The 24851-nt window shown below is 40.6% G+C and overlaps 1 protein-coding gene across 1 annotated transcript in view; it reads left to right on the plus strand.

The window, feature by feature from the left end:
* Positions 1-19704, plus strand: part of LOC111234159 (NAD(P) transhydrogenase, mitochondrial-like) — a 34306-nt gene extending 14602 nt beyond the window's left edge. Inside the window, exons 12-22 of the mRNA XM_022762101.1 lie at positions 3333-3443; positions 5709-5854; positions 6130-6325; positions 6981-7214; positions 7812-7972; positions 9479-9658; positions 10008-10167; positions 13426-13507; positions 14767-14885; positions 15763-15878; positions 16989-19704. Of these exons, the coding sequence (XP_022617822.1) occupies positions 3333-3443; positions 5709-5854; positions 6130-6325; positions 6981-7214; positions 7812-7972; positions 9479-9658; positions 10008-10167; positions 13426-13507; positions 14767-14885; positions 15763-15878; positions 16989-17138 (1655 nt within the window). The 3' untranslated portion in view covers positions 17139-19704. The remainder of the gene's footprint in view (positions 1-3332; positions 3444-5708; positions 5855-6129; positions 6326-6980; positions 7215-7811; positions 7973-9478; positions 9659-10007; positions 10168-13425; positions 13508-14766; positions 14886-15762; positions 15879-16988) is intronic.
* The last annotated feature ends 5147 nt before the right edge of the window (positions 19705-24851 follow it).

Genomic DNA, 24851 nt, shown 5'->3' on the forward strand with positions numbered 1-24851 from the left:
CACGCAGCCCTAAATGAACCACTTTCAAGTAACCAATGCTTATAGTCAGTCATATAGCCTCAGAAATGGTCTGAACTAGTTGCAGTCTCTCGCAATTCAATTAATCATACAATCAAACTTTATGTGTATAGCATCTTTGGTTCACGTTAGTGCTTTACAGATGATTGAGAGGCGGAGAAGACAATACAAATGTTAACAAATTTGAGACTAATGCACACAAGAAATAAAAATGTTGAAATGTACCAATTAAACCAGTAAAATAGATTTTTTAAAAAACAAATAGAATAGATAGGGAATACAAATACATTAGAGCATAGTTTTCCTCATGGACACATATGGAATTTAATTTGCTGGACTTAATAGAAGAGAAATGTCTGGCTAATAGTAGTTAACAACTCAAATAAGATATCTCAAAACAAATCATAAAACATTAAAACACTAAAGCTCAAAGATCAAACATGTCACATGTCAGTCCAGCACGTCTCTGCAGCCGCAGTGTTGCTTTCTGAGGTTTTGCCATTCAGTCCAAATAAAAACTTTAAAGATTGTGTCCTTATTGTCGGCTGCCGCTTAACACAGAGGGGTTAAGAGGTTAGAGAGGTAAGTGCATGTGTGTGTTCTCGTGGCTTTGATCACTTGAAGACCCACACTGAGGGTAGGAAGTAACACACTGTCGGTGATCTTTGAGGGTCAGGGAAGTCCTTTGCTCGTTTACTCGTGCACACAGCGGGACATCAGAGCTAGGTGGCGGTGTCCCAGCAGTGTAACAACCAAGAGAAACTTTTCACTTTCTTTAAAACTTTATGAGTGACACTTATACCCTATTTTCACATTCACATCTTCACACTGTTTTCCTTGTTCCTGTGGGTCTACATATCCTTTTATACCTTATTTTCTCCTGTCAAATTCACTCTTGAATGTAAGTTTGAGTGTACAATGGGATCATTCTAAAACTCATAACTCTACAAGAATATCAGTAGAATCTGGGACCACAAATGAAATAAATGAATTAGCCTTAAGTTCGTTTGGAGACTCTCTTCTTTTCACGTTGTCTGCCCTCAATTTATCCTCGTCTCTTTTTCCTCTTTCCCTTTCCTCCCTGTCCAGGTATTTTTCCCTTCATATTTGCTGTAGCCTTTTTACCTTTCTTTTTTTTTTAATTCCTGTCACTGACTATGGTTATGGAAACAGTGAGACCCAAAGAGTTCTGTTGTTGTGCCAGGCATCGTAAAGACACACACACACACACTCACACACAAACACACACGATCACTCAGACATTAGGGAATCGTATTGGAATTCAGGGTTTGCGTGAGGGACAGTTACATTCTTCATGGGGAGATTATAGTGTTACAACCAGTGGTGACTCTGACTGGTGGGTCATCTTAAATCTTTCAGAGACTGGTTTCATATCCAGTAGCTCATTGAAGTACGTCTTTACATCTGGTGTCTGATATAAATGCTTTAATCTACTTGAGAGCACTGATTCACAGCTAGCCACACTCTGACACTCTGCCTGTAGCCAGGTACCCGATGTTTGTAACAGAGACACACCTACAGGTCATTGGCCCACCCTTTGTGTGCGTGTGTGTGTGTGTGTGCGCGCGCATGCGTGCAGCTCCACTGACGCCTATTGGCTTTCTTTCAGGCTAATCTGTTAGTTTTGGTAGCCAGGCATGCTTTTAAACTCCACGTAAATGGTGTAACCGTATCTTTTTCTTCTTCATTTTTTAGATTAAAAACTCTTTGATACAAACTTGGCTTTACCACGTCAGCTTGTCAGTTGTAAATGACCAGGTTCAGCCTTCTGATTGGGCACAATACAGTTTCAGGAATGTGATGGATGTGAATGTATATTATATTACCAGTTTATCAGTCATTATTTAATAATTATATATTATTATTATTATTATTATTATTATTACAAACCAATTATTCTTGATTAACAGTGAGTTTATTTTGTGTTATTTGAGAGTGTTTATGGCGATAACAAATAGAAAATCCTGTCACTGATTGCTCAATTTTCTTGCAAGAACAGGCTAAAAGATTTGTGAGTGTAAACGGCAGGTGAACAAAATTCCTTCTGAAAGGCTAAAGCAAGAACCATGTTCAGTGATCACACAGGCCAAATGCAAACAGAGCATGAAAACCTCACGCACAAGCCCCAAATAATCATCTGTGTAATGTTGGGTGAGATATAGCAGTGAATATATCTTACAGATATTAGTAGTGTGGGGGAAAAAAATAGCAAAAAAAAAAAAAACAATCTAGATAAATATGTAGGGAAAAAAGCACAATACTGCTACTGAACATTGAGAAACGCATGTATTCGGAGGCATACAAATGTTGCAGGTCAGTTAAGAGCCGTGTAAGAGTAGACTGGAACATATCTAGTTTACCTTATGGATGTAGGCTTGGACCTGTGCCAGCAGAAAAAAGATGCTAATCATTAGTATATGGGAAAAGGTGATGATTAGCAGCCTGACACACTTTGACGTACATTTGTTCCAGAAACCAAACAACAAATGCTTGGAAAGGTTGTTATTTCAATCTTTTCCTATGTTCATCACAATAAGCTTAAATACTTCCTGTTATAGTCGTTCTCTTTTGTAACTGTGGAAATTTTAAATTAGCTTGTGTTTATGTCGTAAAAGTTGTGAAATTATGTTTGGCAGCATTTGAAACTTGCTTTGTTTAGGAGCTGATATACACACATGATTATGAACTCTGTTGGCGAAAAAGGGGAAACAGGGTGAGAAGAGGTCAAACTTCACATTTTCCTCATTTGAAAATCCAATCTAACACTATTGACTTAAAGCACAAACCTGCTCGCACGCATACACACACACACACACACACACACACACACACACACACATACTGTACCTGTTATTCAACTTGAATTGTACACAAACAAGTCCGTGTGAATGCAGGCTCCGGGGATGCTGTCTATTTCATCTTACTGCCTGTAAGTCATTACACGACTGATGTTATCAAGGTTTCCTGAGCCTCTTTTGGTAAACACACTCACACACATTCACTCTCTTTCTTTCTCCCTCTCTTTTTATCTCAAAATTTTTTTTTATTTTTCCAATCTGGGAAGCAAACAGAGTATTTTGAGTTTAAGAAGCCAGCTTTAGAATGAGTCTATGAATGTGCTGATTAAACGGTTCTAATCAGCATTAAGATGAACTTCTGCTGCGACTGTCTGAATCAGTGTTTGTGGAGTTGCTGTGTTGTTTTTGTAACATCTTCACCAAAGTTTTCAATGTCATGTATATTGTATTATGAAAGTTGAGGTTCATGAATTCTAAAATATCTGTGTTCTGCAGGTCTGACGGCTGTGGGTGGTCTGTCCCTGATGGGAGGAGGCTACACCCCAACAACTACTGCTGAGACACTGGCTGTGCTCGCCGCCTTCATCTCCTCGGTCAACATTGCTGGTGAGTCACCCGCACATAGACACCTCACAGTGATCCCTGCCAGTTACAGCAACCTAAAGCCAATAAAATATCAACTTAGGCTGAAAATTGAAATGTTTTATATTGATTATACAATAACATGCCTTTCGACCAAGTTTTGCAGCTGCCCTTTCTACCCACCTGCTCAGACCAGAGTCGGTGGTTCAGGCTAGGACCACACACATTCACTGCTGCTATTCCCCTTAATAATCCCTATTATAATGACAAAGTGTTCCTGGAGTCATTATAATACTCATCACTCTCTAATAGTCCTGGGAACCAGAGAGTGCCTCCAGAGCTGAGCCATGAATTAGTTTTAATTTCTCCTATTAGCGGACAGCTAGACACCAGGGGAGACTTTGATGCAAGCAAATGAATAGTTAACTTGCATAATGGATCAGTTCAGCCCAACTCTGTGTGAGTTTTTTAAGGCTGCACCGAAACATATTGGAGTTTTGTGTGTGAGAGATGCAGGACGCCACAAGGTTTTAAGTTCAAAGCAAAGGCTGTGAATCCTGCTACAAATCACGAGCCCTTTAGGCTCTGTGGCATCACCACTTTTTAGTGTTTTTAGGTCCCTTAACTAAAGCAAAAATACCACAGCTTTTATAGAAAATACCTAGTTTCTTTCCCACTGTTTGATTTCAGTTTTGATGTTCTCCATGGGTTGAGTTCCACACGGACATTTCAAAGCGGCTCACCACATTACCCATAATCCCCTCGGCACAGAAAAAGAAACATTCCATGGCAAGTGACGAAACACAATGGAGAAATTTAGCTCCAGTAAAACAGACCCTGAATTTTTTAGTTTCTTGTTCCCTCCATGTCTACATAGTCGTAAAATGTGGAAATCTATGGAAGACACCTGGGTGTTGAATATCTTGAGCTACCAGATTTACATTAGATTCCATCTTCCATCCACTCATTTAGCTAATTCTCATCAGTAACTTTGACTATAGGTGGCTTAAAAGAAACACTTCTTAAGACAGTCAGTTCAATTCAATGATTGACCTGTAAAGAACAATACAGTGGACGTGAACCAGCACATGTATTTCTTTACAACTGAAATAAATTGCATTACGTTTTTTCTGTTACAGCATAAAGTACACAACTGCTCTGTAACATCACATGCCCACATGTTATGAAAAATATCATAACACTAAAGGGAGAAATGTAATATGTAGTATTTCTGGGTTTCATGATTGCTTCCCCTGTCTGTGCATAAACCAGTCGAGAAGTCATTAGTTCTGCATCTGCGTAGATTGAGAACTTTCTAGCCTATCAAATCAAAATCATTTCATCTTAAACTTTTAAACTGTAAAATCAAACTGCCACCAAGTGCACTGCTAATACTAGTTTGCAGGTTAGATAGCTTGATAGAAAAATAGCATTTCTAACATATCCATAAGAGATTTTGTTTGTTCCTTTCAATAGTAAAAAATATCAACAGTAAATTTAAAAATAATGTTGACATTATTTTTGACTACTAAAATGAATGACTAGGTGGGATTTCAGATGGACTTTATTAGACCTCATGATGGTGTTGCTGATTTGCTTTTATTTTTGCAAGCTTTCTAAATATAGTGCCAGGAGACCCATTCTGAGGGGGAAAAAATAACCAAAAGAAATGAGTGAAAACTGGCTTTGCGTTGTTTAAATACATGAACATTCCTCCATATTAATATATTGACACAGATTGGCCTGCAATAATAGTAGTCAGATTGTTATTACATGTTTTAACTGGGACAGTCTAAGACTAAAATTACATGAACTGAAAAGAAACAGGTGCTAGCCTCTGTTTCACCCGTGTATGTATGGGTGCATGTGTGTGTGCACGTGGCTATAATCATGCCAGCGGGGAAAAAGGCAGACATACACACAGTAAAGTGATCTCCTATAAAGCAGTGAGACACTGTCTGCTCCCAGGTTGACACTTTTGATATTTTCTACTTGAAATATTTACACTGACATAAAGTAGAGTCATTAAATTCCTAACATTGGTTATTGCTCTTGGGAACAGATTTTAGCGATTGGCTTTAAAACACCTGTTGTCTAAAATTATTAATTATTTCAGGCACCTTGACTCCCGGTCTTTACATCCTTGTCCTCCATTGCTCTCTTTTTTTTCTTTTTGGCTTCTTGCTCTATTTTTTTAATCAATAAAGATTTTTTAGTGTGTTACCATTCCTTTTGTTCTGTAAAGCACCTTTTAAGAGCAGGTATAGTCACTCTCTCTGTCTCACCCAGGTGGTTTCCTGGTGACACAGAAGATGTTGGACATGTTCAAGCGTCCCACTGATCCTCCGGAGCATAACTACCTCTATCTGCTTCCCGGAGGCGTCTTCATCGGAGGCTACGCTGCTGCTCTGCAGTCTGGATACAACATTGAGCAGGTGTGAGAGGATGTTTATGCCATCTCCATATGTTTAGTTCAAGCATGTATCTGTGGTTTCCTACACAAACCATTTTCTCAGTCCCTCAGCCCATGACCATGTAAAAGTTGGCTAATCAGCCTCCAAATGTATTCTGTGTTTTCCCAGATGTTGTACAGGACCTTCCAAGTGAATCATTTGGCCTTTTTTTTCTCATCGTGTGGTCCCTCAATCCTTGTCTATAACCCCTTTATTCCATTCTCTCTCTCTCTCTCTCTCTCTCTCTCACCCACCAGATGATGTACTTGGGCTCAGGTATGTGCTGTGTTGGTGCCCTGGCCGGCCTTTCCAACCAGAGCACAGCCCGTCTGGGTAACGCTTTGGGGATGATGGGAGTCGCCGGGGGGGTTGTTGCCACTCTGGGTGCCCTCAAACCGAGTCCTGAGCTTCTGGCACAGATGAGCGCAGCCATGGCTGTAGGTGGCACTGCTGGTGAGTCTGTGTGTATTTCCGTCAAATGAAAGAGAAGGCAGACTTGCAGGCAGACTCTGAGACTTGCAGAATTGTGTTGCAGAAGATGGAACACCTCTTGTCTGAAAATGAGTGGACATGGATTTTGCCTTGTGTGTGTTTATGTGTGCATGTATTCCAAGCTTGGCCAGATTAAGCAGCAGGTGTGCTGAGCGCAGAGACTCTCTGTGATGTTTACATCAAAAGCAGCATGACTAACTCCCCATCAGACCCAGGGGGTTTGTCGAAATGATCAGCATCATGCATTACTCACTTTCTCTCCCTCACTCACAACAGCTTAATCATTTGAGTGATAATTCTTCCAGTAACAAAGCTGAAACCTAGACTAAATTATCCACAGAGACAGTAATGCCAAGTGTAGCAAAGTGGCAAGGTTTCCTGTAATACACACACACACACACACACACACACACACACACACACACACGTGTGGCGTTGACCCACTCACAAACTTGGAATTTTCCCAAACAGGCCTCAGCAGCAACACCTGGTCCTTCATATGGACCCGCTTCCCAGCAGTCCCAGTGTTTTGCATGTTATCTCTGTGTGTGTGTGTGTGTGTTTGTGTGTGTGTGTGTCAGGACCACTGAACTTTATTTATTTGTTGTATCTGTAGGTCTGGCCATTGCTAAGAAGATCCAGATCACTGACCTGCCCCAGCTGGTGGCTGCCTTCCACAGCTTGGTGGGGCTGGCTGCCGTCCTCACCTGTGTGGCTGAATACATGATCGAGTACCCTCACTTCGCCACAGACCCCGCAGCCAACCTCACCAAGATAGTTGCATACCTCGGCACCTACATTGGCGGCATCACTTTCAGTGGCTCTTTGGTGGCGTATGGCAAGTTGCAAGGTGAGAAGCACAGTCGTACACAGAGAGCAAACGTTTACACTCCCAGTGTGAAGAGAAGGCCCACACTCCTTTTTATATGTTTGCAAGATAGATATGGTGATAGTTTTTTTTTTTTAATTGAATGAACTTTAAAAACTCATAACAGGATTAGTCGTATATGTTTATTTTAGAATGCTGCAGACAGATGATGGTCGTACTGTAATTATCAACAAGGGGAGATCTGATGCTTCATACCCGCTGTCGCCTGATGTAAATGGAAAAGAAAATGAGTTCATCAGGTTCATGCGCTGGCACCAGTCCTGGCAGCCACACTGTAATTTCCATGTTGGCTGCAAGTGTTTCATAATGACAAATTATGCATGAGCATGACTTTCAGTTAATGACAAGTCTCAAGTGGTGGCTGCTGAGGGAGAACTCTAATGATAAATGCTACATGAAATCTACTGCTTAGATTTTTTTCCCCTGTCTATGAGAAGCTCACAGCTGAATGATAAATGAATGTCTTTATTTGCAGTTATTAGTGGTGTTTTTTATTCCTAACCTCTATCATTTTCTCTTTTCCCTTGTCTTCCCGTCATTCCCTCTCTCGTTGTGCAGGTCTGCTGAACAGTGCTCCCTTGATGCTCCCAGGTCGTCATGCTCTGAACGCCACTCTTATGGCAGGAAGCGTTGGTGGGATGATTCCCTACATGCTGGATCCCAGCTACACCACAGGCATCACCTGTCTCGGATCTGTCTCCGCTCTCTCGGCCATCATGGTACGCCATGTGTTTTCATATTTCCAAAGTCTGTTTTTGCACTCATTGAGGCCGTTGAAGAGAAAAATCAGATTGGATTTTTCTTACATGCTGACAGAATGAACATGTAAGAATGTTGGTAAAAGACTTTTAATAAACATCAGGAAGGGGAAAAGGCATAAAAGAGTCAGAAGAATTTAATGCTGGAGACAGACTAGGATGTAATATGTGAGAAAAGAGACAACAGAAGGGATTTACTGAAAAAGTCAAATAAGAAGCTTCTTGCACAGGAAACAGTAGCTGCCCAGAAATTTGTTCGGAGTTGAGCAGAGAGCTGGAAATAGTCTGGCTGCCATAGAGGCAAACAGGCTTGACTTTGTACATCTGCCAGGTTCCTGCTTGTATTCGACTCATTATATTGGGCTCGGCCATTGTTAAATCATGCTTAACTTTTGAAAATGGGCCACAGAGTTTGTCAGAGACGAAGATGTCCGCAGTCTACAGCACAATGTAGATGTTTTCTTCTTGGTAGTATTAAATACTCTATGGCTAATCAGTCTCTTGCGTAAGTGGCAAAATAATAATATTTCTACTTTAGGTCATTGTAACTGACGTCAGTAGAAAAGCATTTTTATGTAGAAGACATTAAAAAAGAAAATGTAACAAAAATCTCCTAACTTCGCATCTAGCAGGCAAATGGCCGCTGATCATGACAGGTCATCATCAGTTTTTACTGTGTGATCAGAAGAAAGGAAAGTGATTATGTTGAATTATGGTTAACCAGTCTGTATAGATATTATAGTCCTCGGTAGGTTTTTCTACTGATATTGAGTTGTACAGTTTCTGAAAATAGATTATAATCAAGTGAATCCAGGCAGAGCAGCCAAAAGCAGAGAGTACAGACTAATGTGCCATAAAGAGAAAAAGATATATACACAGTGCCGTGCTGCCGTTTCAGCGTTTCTGCTGCTCTGCATATCTACGTGTTGCTGGGAAAATCAGCAGCTGGACTCAGTCCCAGGAAAAAATGATCAGTGTGTCCCCAGAGGTTGGATGGATATCATTTCAGTTATAGTTATATATGAATTAGTTTAAAATAGCTATGTCTGATCTCCAATCAGACTTTAAAGTACAGTGTAATGTATCATCTACTGTACGCATGTGGGGGTTCCTTCACTTGAACAAGTTCCTAAAAAGGAACCAACATTATATGAACAAGAACAATCCATGATGTGCACCTGTGCGAATCCCATGGAAGAGAACTGGTTGGGTGTATTTTTTTTTTTTTCTTTAAGTTGTCCTAGTGAGTTTCACATGAAGCGCACATCACTAAACTGGCTAATCCCAGTTGTGATGGATGGAGAATTTTTTTTCATACATTATGTTTTTCTTCACTTCTCCTTTACGGATCACTTCTCTTCTTTACAGCTGCCCCCTTTACATCTGCTCTAATCGCTGCATTAAACAGCTAATGTGATTATAGCAGAAGTTGAAACTCGTCTCCTGTTCTCTTCTTCTCTCCTTCAGGGTGTAACCTTGACAGCAGCCATTGGAGGTGCTGACATGCCAGTGGTAATCACCGTGCTGAACAGTTACTCAGGCTGGGCCCTGTGTGCTGAGGGCTTCTTGCTCAATAACAACCTGCTGACCATCGTTGGAGCTCTCATCGGGTCATCTGGAGCCATTTTGTCATACATTATGTGTGTGGTGAGTGGAACACGGCCTCGGTTTAAAGAAGAAAATCCACTGAAATGTCCTAGCACCACTGTTCGAAATCCTAAAGTAAAGCATTTGATGAGCGGTAGTAGATGAGCACACACTGGTTGTTCCCCTCCTGTCCACCAGGAGGGACTCTAAGTTTATCATTATAGAAAGATAGTATAGTCCCTGTATTTCAGTAAAATCTCAGCTCTCAAATGTGTGTTTTACTAGAGGAAATTTCCCTTTCAAATTTCCCTAGTTTTCTACAATTTTCTGTAAAATATCAGCAAAGTGTAAGCAAAGGTTAAGGTAATCATAAAACAGGGAATACAGAATATCTTGTCTCCTCTCTCAGGCCATGAATCGTTCGCTGGCTAATGTGATCCTGGGAGGCTACGGCACGTCCTCCACCGGTACAGGAAAGCCCATGGAGATCACAGGCACACACACCGAGGTTAACGTGGATCAGACCGTCGACATGATTAAAGAGGCCCAAAGCATAATCATCACTCCAGGTAAGACACGCACAAATACAAGAACACACACATACTCCTACACACTCTTCAGAGGTCTTGAACGTGAGTGGAAAAACATGGTACTTTGACTTTGCCAGTCACTTTTTTTTTTTTTTTTTTTTTTTTTTTTTTTTTTTCAGCATTCGCAAAGTGTGTGTTCTGTTTATTTAACCTTTTCTTGACCCGTGTTACATCACCATTTTGCTAGGCTAATTGACAAGTCATGGTAGAGCGGCTACACACACACGCACACACACACACATACACACACACACACACACACACACATAAACACACATACAGGCACGCACACACTCAGGTTTCTGTGTGGTCGTCAGTCCATGGTAAATCGACATTCTACAGTGCAGTGTATATACGCAAGGTCAAGGGAAAATTTGATAGGATGTGAGGGTATGTTGGGTTTTTGTTGACAATTCAAATGCTACGTTCAAAATTGGCTCCAAGTTCCTTTTTTGGGGTTACAGCGAGGGGTCCAGCCTTTGTTCCAGCTACATGGGTTTTCTTCATTTCACATGTTTTCAATATTTGACTCTAAATACGTGTCTGAACCTCCCACTTGGACTGTTACGAGCTGCTGTCCTAAAACCATCATTGTGTGGCCCAGTGACAGTTCAGTCGTCTCACCAGACTGTTGTGAGCCAGTCACGGTTTCAAAGTGTTGTTTTACTCGCGTGGGTACATGTAAACACAGACTAAAGGCATCCAGCCTGCAAATTGGTGATTCCAGTCACAGCGCTGAGTGCCTGTATACAATGCAGTTTACAAGAATTGCAAAATTTAAGTGCTCACATGGTAGAGAGGAGTGTAAAAAAAAAAAAAGTAAAATAAAGAATAATCCATGGAGCTACATCCAATGTAGTTAAAACATCTTTTGTTTTTTGCTTTTTTGAGACAAAGAGGAATACCTCTGACAGCTAAAACCAAAAACAGGCCATAGAAATTTGGAGTTGGAAAGAGTGGGAGAAATGAAGGAGTGGAAATGAATGTTTGTTTGTTTTTTGGGCCTTTTCTTAAAATGGTCTACAAACAAACAACACCACACCAAGATGAGACGGACAGTAAAGTGCTACACATTTCTTTGAAAGATTAAAGAAAAGAATAAACCGGAGCTAATATGAGGATTAGAATAAGAAACAAATTGTGAGAGTAATTTTATAATTTGAGTGAAGGAGCTCAGTCAGTCAGCGAGGCTTTGACGCTCAGTCAAGGCGTCACAAAGCCTCTAAACCTTGAGTCTTGAAATTTCAGTGAAACGTTTTTCTGCTGCACTGAGAACAGTAAAATGACATGAAGTTATTACATCACACCAGCCAATGTGTGTGTAAGTAACATTTTGCTAATGACATCAGTTTCACCACACATACCGTCCAAATGCCCTAATCCTTTTCTCGGCTGTAGTCGTCAGCAGTCAGACTGGTATTGTTACACAGCGCCGGCTCTCAGTCAGTCCCCTTGTTTCCATTTTGACCATTCTCCCTAATTGAAGCCGTCACAGTCACTTTGCCTGATTGACATCTGTGGAAACGGTTAAGACTCTGCCTGATAAACATAAGTGTTTTCCTGGCTTCGTCTGGCCCATCTCTCCATGGTCTGGGTCCACTTGTTTTTCTTATAGGAGAAACTCCACAGAGAATATTGGAAGCACAAGGAATGAAAGACTTGGGATGGAGAGGAAAAAAAAAAGAGTGAAAACCATTAAATCGTGGATCTGTACTGCAGACAGTCAAACCATGTTTCTTGTAGAGGGTTTTTTTGTTTTGTTTTTTTTTTCACTCTGCTGAGTTTGAAACTTTGTCATTTTGATTGGTGTGTAACAAGACAGTTTCTGACTTCTTGTTGTGACAAGGCTAGTAAACACCGCTGGACCGTTTGACGTGTGTTTGTGTGTGTGTGTGACGGTGTGATAAAAATCAAGTACCACACACCAGCTTTATTAAACATGAAAGAAATCCAAAACAAAAGAACACAGAAAACATTGCCACCTATCTACAACTAAGGGTAAGCAAGTAAAAGTAGCAAGTAACTTGATTTTATATGTATTGTAAATGTTGAATTAAAAATGAATAATGAAAGGTATCTATTCGGAAGACATGAAGACAGCCCAGGAAGTACAAGGTCACAAAAAATAAAGTTACAGAAAATGATTAAGTGAAATAAATGAATCACAAAAGATTCAATCAATCATTTGTAAGTTTCTTCCTCTGAGTCACAACCAGAACCAGTTCACAGACCTACTCTAGGACCGCTCACCTCTATGTCTGACCTCACACTCTAGTGGTGCTGAATCCTGATGGAATTCTGTTGCAACACTCTCAGAGCAGAGCCAGCATCAATGAAACAGACATTTATTGTTTGTTTGTTTTTAACCTCAACTTAAAATCACTTCTAACGGATTTCTTTGGAAGCCGGGCCATGTGTTTAATATTTAAGTGGTATTCCTGTCGAGACACAGACATGTACTATCTCTTTCCACTCTCGCAACATTAACAACATAATCATCGAACCACATTAAAGTTGCAATTTTTGGATCCACTTTCAGAATTTTGTCTTCGTTCGCCAAAGCTCCCAGCCGGTTGTCGGTGGATGCGTCTCACGGTGTGATCTACCACCAAAGTTTTCCACGTCTCTCCCACGATTGTCAACTCTGGTGTCGCCCAGCTCAAAGCTGCTCAGTTAACAGGGGCCTTAAGACTTGCTGTACTGCTCACACTGCTGTACATGACATTTTTTTTGGTCCCCAGGCCGTTGTCATGTTGATGTGGGGATGCACAAATTACAAAACTGATCTCACAGTTCAGCTCACTGTTCTAGAGAGAGATCCGCGACTGGAGCAAATGAAAGCAATATTTGACTATAATACAGTCAACTGTGTGTGACCATTGTCGCCCCCTTTCCTGTCCCCGGTTTCCTGTTGCGCGCTCATTGGATAATCAACTCCTGCATCAGACTCGTCTCTATGGTGGTCCAACTTCAAACACATCTTGTTTTTGGATACAGTAAAATCAAACATGTTTGAAAACTGTCATAGCGTCTTGGACAGTTCATGTTGAGGTCGAGACGTGTCTCAGCGCCACCTGTGCTGGACAAGCCTGGTGAGACATCCATGCTGATACCAGGGTTTTTGTCGCAGAAGTTTGTCTCGAACAAACAAATCATTCCAAAAGTTGTGTAGTCTGCACTGGGCTGTAAAATCAGCTCAAACTTACCTGTTGCTTTGTTTTTTCAAATCTTTTTTAGGTTATGGACTCTGCGCTGCAAAGGCCCAGTACCCCATCGCTGAGTTGGTGAAGATGCTTAAAGATGCTGGCAAGACAGTCAGGTAAAGGGGCGATTTACATTTAGTGTATGTGAATTTGCTTAATCAAAAAAATCAAAAAAAAAAAAAAAAAGAGTTGTGAAGCTCTACACACAGACGGAGATCTGGATGGACAGCATAGATGGATGTAAATGTCGATTAAGGAGGGGAAAAATAAAGACAACAATATAACCCAATACAAGATGTAAATTGTACCATGAAGGACAGAAAAGAAGAGTGGAGGTTTTGGACTGGATGACATGAAGATGATATAGGAAAGATAGGAGGAGACCTGTGTGCGAAAGAAGCATGGGAAAAAGGAAATGCGAAAGAGACGAAAGGAAAGGTACAGCGGAAGCTTGTGTAATTGTCCTGCCTCAGTCGTTTGATCCTGGCTGTTGCAGCTGCTGCTACTTAGAGCATTTGTACTTGATTAGAGGAAAGTGGGTGGTCAGTGAAAAAGAGAAAAACCTCCTTCACCCTGATTTCTTGCTCTGTTCTGCTTTCTAATTCAAATGCATTTCTTCCGTTTGCCATTTTGTGATTCTTCATACCTGCCTTTGTAATCCCTCTACACATCTTCTCTTCCTTCTTGGTCTTCATGTGCTTCTTGCCATTTCATTCCTCTTCCTTGGACACTGCAATATATCAGTATGAAGTTTGGAAGCACAACACACTTTCTGCATCTTCCCTCTGTCCTCCTGTGCTTGCAGACTGCACGGAATAACATGAAGTGCAGAAACGGACTTTTTCAATCGGCAGCCACAGTCGCTAATAGAACCCAGAACCGACAGGCCATCTGCACTCTGTGTCCGCCTAAACTCGCCGAACAAATAGAAAATAAATCTCCAAATAGTGGTCGGTCACATGGCGGAGTGGCTAGAAGGGTAAAGGGAGAGCCAGCCACTAGAATTCAGTGGCTGGTGTTAATTTCCTATCCTGATTACATGACATGGCTAATTGAGTTTGAGAGCTGTGTATACCCAGTCACACACATGCACAGCAAGTAATAGATGGTGGAAGAGTGCAGTGGGAAGCGTGTGTGTAACCAGACTATAATCACAAACTTCTCTCAGCTCCAATTGTCTAAAACCTCCATCTTATTGTCTCCTCCTCCACCCAACTCCATTTATTTTGATCTCTCCCCAAGCATGTCAGGCATCTTTTCTCTCCCTTTTCGGTATAGGAAGGTCAGGTTGAAGTTAATGGTGGCTAATAACCCCGTCTATAGATGAGTGACTGTGACCAAGTGTTCACTGAAAATGAGCCTTTTGTTCCCTCAGGTTTGGTATTCACCCCGTGGCTGGCCGTATGCCTGGTCAGCTCAACGTGCTGTTGGCTGAAGCTGGTGTCCCATATGATATTGTTCTGGAAATGGAAGAGATTAATGAGGACTTCCCTGGTAAGATCAATCTCTTTCTCATCTGTCTACAGACCTTCATTGAGAGTTGTTGTCACCCAATATGTTTGATTTTGCGCCGGCTAGTTTGTAATTGTAAGTAATGTAATTTGAACCGAGCCAGACCGCTTCCCTCCTGTTTTCAGTCTTTATGCTGAGGCGTACTAGCTGCAGATTAATTTGAAATGTCACCCACTGTTCACCAAATAAAAATCATTGCAATGAGGCTGACAGATTCACAGTAAAAACTTTTATGTGTTTGCCAGTAACATGGAAACCACTAGTTGCAGAAACATACAGTAATTAATTTTTCCAGAGATTTCTCTGTCAAAGTCAAATCTGTTGCATCTGGTCACGCTAATTTTCATCATGTTGGATTTTCTGCCATTTGTATTTGTTTCATAAAAAAAACCTATTTTGGGAAACTTCCTCCACAATATTGATCCCATCATGCACCATCTCCGACTAAATGAGCCGTAACTCACAAGTTATAACCACAATCCTCCAAAAACAGGATAACACATTCTCCCATAACTGAAAGAACTCAAATGTTTGTTGGCACCGTTATTCTAGGACATGACACATGTTTGATGAAATGGACGGTGACTTTTTTTTTTTTTTTTTTTTTTTACAAAACCGTGACATAATTGAGTTTGAGGATAAACTGAACAAAGTGTCGTTGACTACCAAATGTTGGAGTGTAGCATAGAAATTTGATGCTGTAGAAATGACCGAATTAAAAAAGATAACGGGAAGTCTGAGGCAAAGGTTGCGTTTTAGAAATAAAGAGTCAAATGTTGACAAAAATGGGTTCAGATAAATGCGATGTGAAATCATGGAGAGAAAGTTTTGTAATTTTATGCGTTGTGTGTCCAATCAGAGACTGACCTGGTCCTGGTGATTGGAGCCAATGACACAGTGAATTCAGCCTCGCAGGAAGACCCCAACTCTATCATTGCTGGTATGCCTGTTCTGGAGGTCTGGAAGTCCAAGCAGGTGAGACATCTGGGACATGAATGTGTGATAAACAAGGTCATCCCGAAGCCCAAACAGATAAAGAGGAATGGAAGATTTTACCACAACTGGACTGCTTTTTATCGCCACAACTGAATGTTACAGTCCACACCCATATGGGGCCTCCTTTTGAAGACACACACAAACCTTAAGAAATGCATGCTCACATTCACACACACACACACACACACACACACACACACACACACACACACACACACATGCACAGACACAGATTCTCACAGTTCCAGGTGCAGTCCCATCCTGATCCCATTAGTGGTGCCTGTGTCGCTGCGGAATGACGACATTCAGAGCATCGCGCTGGCACTGATCCGAGATCTGGGATTTATACAGCGCTCCCACTAGTTTCCACACACTTTCCCCTGGGGAAATCAAAGAAGACATTCTACCTCAACACACACATGCATACAGAGAGACACACGATCAGGTGCGCAGATAGAAACACACGGAGACGCTCAATTTGGGTTTACAAGAAATCAAACAAATGCTTTGATATAGTCATTAATAAGTGCCCAGTGATGCATGCAGGAGTCATGTGAGCACACACACCAACATAAGCTACTTTTACATTTACTAGTTTTAGACTTTTGCTCAAATCAAACTCAACTAAAAGACTTCTATATTGAATTAACTGTCCAAACAAACTACAAAGGCATTTTATGTAATTAGATATCAAACTGATTGACACTCAGTGGTTTAAATGAAAACAGGTTTGTTAAATATGTTAATGCAGCAGCTGTTAGTAAGATCTGAGCCAAGGTGGAATTCAAGCCCACTTACAAAAATGGCTTTTTTAAATTTCAAGCATCCCAGTTGAAAGGAAAAAATCTATTCACTTTATTTCTACATCTAAGGTCAACAGACTTTGAGGTCGTTGAGGAGGAGATAATGGCAGGGATGAGGGGAAATTTCTTGTTGTACTTTAGAAAAGTTGGGATAGTTTAGACAGAATTTGCATCTCCTCAATTTTTTTTTTTTGAAAGCTTCTGCTTCAGTACTGTCATCTGTAATCATCCAATCAGGAGCTAATAAGAGTGTATCTGTGTGTGCACTGCATCTCCTCCCTTTCAGGTGGTTGTGATGAAACGTTCCCTGGGTGTGGGATACGCAGCTGTTGACAACCCCATCTTCTACAAGCCCAACACTGCGATGTTGCTAGGCGACGCCAAGAAGACTTGTGATGCCCTGCAAGCCAAGGTCCGCGAGTCCCAGAGCCAGTAAGGCGGCTCTGCTCCAAACAGAAACCCCCACAAAGAGCACAGTCAGAGTGAGAGCGAGGTAGAAGACAATGAGGCAAAGTTTTTCCAAAATTATTTCAGCATTATCTTTTTCTGACTGTGACTCAAATCAAGTCAGCAAAGACGATCGTAAAGGAAAAAATAATTGGCAATCCCTTCCTATGATCTATAAATAAAAGAAAAGGTTTGTGGTAAAAAAATAAAAATAGAAAATAAATAAATAAAAAGGCGCATGTGCAGTAGGAGCCAGGCAATGCAGATACTATAGTTTTTTGTATAGTGCTCCCACTGTGATAATGTACTTGAATACAGATATTTTCTCTCTGTGACTTTTCTTTTATTTCTAGATATTAAGGAAGGGTACGTCAAGTGCTTTGTGTAATCTCTGGAACACCTGATAGAGTGTCATCTTATTATTAGACACCTATATTAATGTAAAACAACAATCAGAAATGCAGACGCATTGAGATGTTAGATATGTTAAAATTCATTGTTAAGATATTTTTAGGAAATAGTCGTTAAAGGAAAATTTTAGATGAATTGGAGTGAATACGTAACAAAAGCAGTTTTATAAAAGGTGAACCATCAGAGAAAGAGGCACTAACATTTTTCCACACTGTAAAGAGTCCCCGCCAATCTTTCGCTACAGTTTGTTTTTGTTATAGTAAGGCAATTAATGTTCCCTTTTATATAGATCTATTTGCTGAAATGCTTATGCCAGACACCATGTGTTCTCTCAATACCTTCTTTTTCTGTACAAGTTAAAGAAAAAAAGCAGAATAGTGCAACATTTTTGTAAAGTTCTTTCAGTCCAAGTTTTATACTGTATTGGGAGATTTTTGTATTCGGTCTAATAATTATCATAAACCCAGACAAGGTCTACGTGATCACATTTTAGAAGCCATAGCCAGCCAGATGAACCTAGTCACGCCATTTGCCTTTTTTCTTTTCACTTGAGTGCGTCTTGTGGCCTCCACCCATGCCGCTAGTGCAGCAATCACACATGGATCCAAAAGCAGATTTTAAAAAATCCATTCAAACCTTCTCTATCAAGCATTTAATACAATAAAACCAAATGGATGTGGCCTTTACAATTGAGACCACAGCTGCCCAGTAATGCTAGTAAAGACAGTACAAACACTCATGCAGCTCTGATAGCTGAATGGATTTGATGATGTTTTTGACCCAAGTGTGTCCCATCTTCCCGTGCGGTTCAGATATTACAGTACATGTGATGCTAGCCATTGGCGTTTTGCGTTTTTTTTTTTTTGTACAAGTGAATGTGGCTCATCCACTCCAATATGTGTGTCCTCATTCTTGCTCTAGAGGGAAATGAAGGATCACTGTTTGTAAAGTAGAGCCAGATGTTAACCTGACATCTGTGTGAAGAGTCTAAAACAACAATGCAGTTTTTTAAATTATATTTTCTCACCACATTTCAGAATACATGAATTGTTCATTATTGACTGAGGATTTCTTTCAGGATCAGGATCTTTTCTTTTCCCTCTCTTTTGTTAAAGCCCAACATTTGCCAAAAACATAAACTTGTGCCAAACATTCCCCATTTACACTCAACCTCGATAGTCTACAGCGCAAATATAGACAGTTTGGCTGCTGTATAACCCTTGACTTGTTCAAGAAAGGTCACTGACAAATTGACAGTAACTCCTACTCTACACTTGTCCTTATTCAGCCGAGTCAATCAAACTAAAAACACCTAACACCTCCTTTTTATGACTTCACCTACTCTGAGTTTTTATGGTCATGATACAGTAAATGATTTACAAAGAAACGTGGTACATGGTTTGAGGAATAACAGCCCATGAGGTGACATGTCAGCAACCTTTGTCACATTTAACAATTTTACAAGTACTGTAAGAAGTTAGTTATCCTGGGACCTGATACGTTGACCATGACAACTATCCTACCTCTCCATAAAATGACCAATAGCTTTTCATAGGACCTTCATCAGACCAATCACCTTTTACTGAATCTACCACAGGATGTCTAACGGACCAGTCAACTTCCATCAACTAGTCTTACATCCTAAAACATGACCAATTGCCTTCTGTTTTGTGTTCACATTGCATTTTTAAACCATCAGACCTCAGTTTGCTGCTGGCGAGTTTACTGTATGTTGTGCTAGTGTAGAGCTGCAGATGTCATTAGTGTTCATGAGGGGTTATTGTTCTTACATGTCAATTAACACAAGCAACTGCAGTCCTTAGCGACTATTAGATTGAAAAGTTGGCTTAATATTTGTAGCTTGTCGCCATTTATGAGGTATTGATCAAATTAAGAGAGTTGGAAAATCTTGATAAATTTACCAATATGCCCCCTTATACCTTTTTTTTTTTTTTTTTTCTTAAGGAGAGTATTTTTGTAAAGCGGCATCATATTTGTGCAGAGCAACAATGGGTTTGTGAAGTTGTACAACGTTTCAATGCACCATGTTAAGGAAATAAAATGATGAAATGTACTGTGAATGTGTTTTTTCCCCTTCTTTTGTTTATCATGGAACATTTTCATCCCTAATAAACCTGTATTTACACTAGATGTTGCCTGAAGGTGTCATTTCTTTCCTGACACACTCGTAAAGGTGCAACTGAATTCCCTAATGGTAAACAAGTTGATCTGCACAGTTTCCCCTGAGGTCTACCACAGCTTTGATGGTAATGTTACCTGCCCAGTTTCGTGCAGCAGGGGTTTAAAACTCAAATATTTGCTGCAATTACCTGGATGAAGGATCATGAGGGGAAGGAGTTGTATCCACACTGGCACACATACTTAACCTGCGTAGTTCTGCTTTAAAGAGACCAAATAATGTAAACATATTGTGCAAATGATTTAAGCTTTAACAAAAGCAGCATTTTGATAGGTGAGTTTCCAAAGATAAGGCCACTGACAGGGCTTAGAAGATGCCAAAACTGCAGGTTTATCTGCCAAAAAAATTAAATTATTTGAAACCATAAAAAATTGTTATCACTAAAATAGAAATGAAATGCAGCTGAACAATTCAAGATAACTTGAACTACATTGCACGGTTTTCAAGAAGGTACTCGCATTTTTACTTAAAGACAGTCTCATAAAAAAAAAAAAAAGGCACTGAAACACAGCGGGGAGGCAGTTTCTTTTTGCCATCCTGCAACCAGTGTCATGCAACAAGCATCTCTTCTATTCAAAAAATGAAGAAAATGAATACAATGGCTCTACTTTGATGAGGGATAGTCAAGAGAGGATACACACGCTGGTTATGAAAAAGCCGCCTCTATAACCTCAAAGTGTCCCTGTGCCACAGAATAGGATCGCATGAGTCCGTCATGAGGGTTGGGATAATGACTAAAATGTAAATATCAGTTTGTGTGACATTTTCACCTACAAGCGGCACTTGATTGCTATTCATCAGCCGAGAGTGAACTGGAGGTACTTAGATGGGGAGTGGTGCCTACAGAAATAAAGTAGATTAGACCGTAGATAGATTTATGGAGAGAGGGATTGCATGTGTGTGCGATGAGGGTGGCTTCATCCTGTAACAAGTAGCACTCAGACAGGCTGTTATCTGCTCTCAGGCTGGAGGAGATCTGAAGAGAACTGTCACTCCCACAGCAGAGGCGAGATGCAGCGATAGTGATAAAAGAACGAGTTGAGAAATCACTAACAAGGATTGTGTGTGTGTGTATGTGTGTGAGAGATCGCTTATTTTGGGTTCACCTTCTGTCTGAAATAGTTATCTTCTTGAATGTGAAGGGAAGTTATTTCCCCACCAATCTTAATCTAATATTTCTATATATTTATTTCTGATAGTGAAATATGCATCTGGAGTTTCTAAGGTCCCGACAAAGGTCATGTGCATCTTTGTGGTGTGTGCATGTGTGTGTGTGTCAGAGAGAGAGTGAGAGAAAGAGCATGAAGATCCATGATCTGATAAGTGCTGAGGTGACAGCCTCCTCAGTTTCAGTCTATTGTCACACTGCCACTATTTACCCAGAGCTCTGAAGGATAGCCAGCATGTTCCAGCCACAATAAGCCTCCATCCTTCTTCCCTACAAGCTTAAAGTTCTCCTCCCTGAAAAAAAAAAAAAAAACAGTTTGTTTTGCCTGGCCTTGCATGCAATTTGATGTGGAGGGTATTTAATTATTTATAAGGAGAGTGTGTTTTGGTGAGTGAATGCTTTTGAAACTGTTTGATGATGAGACGAACTATGTGGATTCCATGTTTGATAAGGTCAGTGAGCATGCATCTACATGTGTGAGAGGAAAACACGCAGTTGTAGATGAAGTATTCAGATTCTTCTCCAGAAATACTACAATATAAAAAAGTAAGTCAACACGCAATGAACCTGTGGCTCTTGGGGTCCCTGACAGTCAGACGCCCTGGGGCCTGGGGCCTTGCTAATCCATCTATTCTGGGTGTTACATTATTATTAGCAATATATAAAGCACTATGTTTTCTTCTCAGGTTCCAATTCCACCATTTTTAATTCTTAAGTCCTCTACACACTTCAACATGGTCACTCCTTTCAAACTTCAACTCAACAGGATATTATTGGCTGTATTCAGTTTTTTCATCTATTACATACACTCTGATTTATTCAATGTTTTTTGGGGGGGGGTTTTGTAATTTTTCCCATTGAAATGAATGGACGGAATGTTCAAATCTCCAGTTTTTCACAACTTTTCATTCTTTTTTTTTAAACCGTATAGTGGTTGCACTGTCATGAATGCAACATTACTGAATGGGAAGACTTACTGCCCATGTCAGTGTACGGGAATTATGTTTTATGTATAGTGTCAGTATGTTATGAAGTAACTAACAAATACAGGCAATCCTCTACTGATCCTTTAAGATTCTTCATGCTATGTCTCTAGCCGAGCAGCGAGCTAGCTCAGTTGGTTGAAAATGTTGTTTTAAACTGACATGAATCTCAAGTCAGACGAGGGTCATGTGACACATTTATTTTGTGTCAGGTGTACTCATAACTTTCATGTTACTGTACTTAACTAAAAGCTTTGTGTGTAAGTTGTTTGTGAGCGGAGTGTGATTTTGCTGAATAAAGAAAATGACTTTGACTTTAAAAATGTTGTTTGTACATAAAGTAACTACATTTTGACACATCATTTCATTTGTTTAATAAAGATTCAGCAACCTGGTAATTTTACAACCATCACAGCACTGAACCGATCTGGGCTTTATGGCAGAGAGACCAGATGGAAGCCTCTCCTCCCCTCTCTTTAAGTTTGCAAAATAAGCACCTAAAGGACTCTCAGAGTGTGAGAAACACGTTTGTCCTGTCTGGCCTCAATTCTAGGCGTCATGTTTGAAGGAAACCAGACATCATGCATAGAATTGGTTGTCCTTGGTTATCCTAGAAGTTTCACCCACCTCTACACAGGATCTCTGCAGCTCAGCCAAAATGACCATCAGGTCCTTGGTCACCTCACTTACTAAGGCCTTTCTCCCCCCGATCACTCAGTTTGGTTGAGTGAAGAGTCTTGGTTGTTCCAAACTTCTGCTGTTGGGAGCCCTCAATGCAACAGAAATGTTTTTGTTGCCTTCCCTAGATCTGTGCCTCAACACAATCCTGTCACTGAGCTCTGCAGGCAGTTCATCCCTCCTCATGGCCTGGTTTTTGCACTGATATGTCAGCTGTGAGACCTTACATAGACAGGCGTGAATTTACCACAGGTGGGCTCCAATCAAAGTGCAGAAACATCTCATAGATGATCAAGAGAAATGGGAGACACCTGAGCTAAATTTCAAGTGTGTCTCAATACTTGTCAATATCAATGTGATATTTCAGTTTTTCAACATTTCATGTATTAAGTGGCATAATTTAATGTTGTATTTAGTGGAGGTAAATACTGTATAGTCGGCCTACATCATTTTTTATAAACTGATCATATGTTTTGTATTAAAGATCTTAACCCACAAAAAAAGTATTTATCATCTGGAATGGAGTAGTAGTAGAAAGTACAATAAATGGAAATACTGAGTGGCTCCACCCACTCGTTTGCTGCACAGGTGCTGCTGAATTGCAATTAGCAGGTGACACCGCGACGGAACTGCCTAATGTTGCCACGGTTGCAGCTCATATTTAAGTTTTCATAAAGAAGCTAGCCCGGGAGACAAGAGTCATTAAAGTCGGTTTTTGGACCTTGTAGAGGAATTATGTTTCCGTAATGAAGTGAGCGGCAATTTTACCAGCCATGGGCCTCAAACGCCACATCGCCTGAATGGAAGTTTACTGTCCTGCTCTTCCTCGCAGGGGACTACCGCACTCTTTCGGAAGGATTTCTGTGCTGTCTGAGATGCTGAAGACCCGCTTCACTTCACTGAGCCAAGTACTGCAGCTGGTAAGTCGTACTAATATTGTGTTTGCTTAATTTCATGAATACTCATGTTAGAGTATTATGGGTCCTATTGGCTTAATTGGCTTTGGCCATTAGATTATTGCTGTTGTTTTGTGTGGTGTCCTATTGGCTCACTGTAGAGGATATTATGGTAACATTACAAGACTATGGCATGATGGCTCTATGCTTTCAAAAATAATACCATGAATAGTTTTTATTTATCAATTAACTTAAAAGAAAGCACAATAAAAACAACTAAATCAAATCAGTGTTTGGGCTGACCACTCTTTGCCTAGGTGCACTTCAGGACAGTTTTCCAAGGTACTTCGCAGGTATTGTTTCAAACGTGAAGGACCTGCTCAAGTTCTTGTGTAGATTTAGGCTTTTTAGTTTTCTGTCTTGTGTAATCCCAGATCCACTAAATGTTGAGGTCAGGGGTCTGTGGGGACCACATCAGCTGTTGCAGGACTTCTTGTCACTGAAGACAGTACCACTACTACTGTTCTGGGGTTTATTGCTATTCCACTCAGCTGCACTCATTCCCATGTCTTAAAGTGTACTGTTTGAGCTTGCTTCTATTTCCATCACTTATTTACTTCTACTGATGTAAGCATGCTAGCCCTGGCCTGGCCTGACTTGTCTCATCACTTTCAGTTTGCAAGTCACTGTAGGGTCTAATCTGCCTTGAAGTGGGGGATTATTTACTATTGTCACCCCCCAGTCTCTGGTGTGCTCAGCTTGGTGCATGCTTGTGGGGAGTGATGAGGTCTGAGTCTAGATGCCAAATATAAACTTTGTACATTTTCCGTATTCACATAAAAAATGTGTTCCTTTTGAGTTGGCTTGCAGAACTTACTCTCAAATCCTACTGAAACCACATCTTCCCTCACTCACCACTATAGGAATCGAGCTGTTTCCAGCACTGTTAGTTCAACTGGCACATTTTAAATCAGAGCTACACAGACAGCCTCGAGTCTGTGCAGTATGCTTCCTCACAGCACTCAAAAGCATCCCTGCAACAAACCCACAGACCCTAGTTAGTTGAGAGAGAGAGAGAGAGAGAGAGAGAGAGAGAGAGAGAGAGAGAGAGACAGAGACAGAGAGAGAGAGAGAGAACATAGCCTTATGTACATGAAAGTAATCCTTGCTGAAAGGCGTGCAGATGAAACTATGTGTGATTGGAGAGATTTGTACATGGATCCTCACCACAGTGAACCGTTTGTGTGTGTCTGTGTGTGTGTGTGTCTCTGTGTGTGTGTGTGTGTGTGTGTGTGTGTGTCAAAATCAGGCCAGAGGATGTGGCTGTAGTACGTGATGAAACTTCTCCAAGTATTTATACCAGGAT

This window comes from Seriola dumerili, unplaced genomic scaffold (assembly GCF_002260705.1).
Source record: "Seriola dumerili isolate Sdu_G_001 unplaced genomic scaffold, Sdu_1.0 BDQW01000442.1, whole genome shotgun sequence".
Classification (NCBI taxonomy): domain Eukaryota; kingdom Metazoa; phylum Chordata; class Actinopteri; order Carangiformes; family Carangidae; genus Seriola; species Seriola dumerili.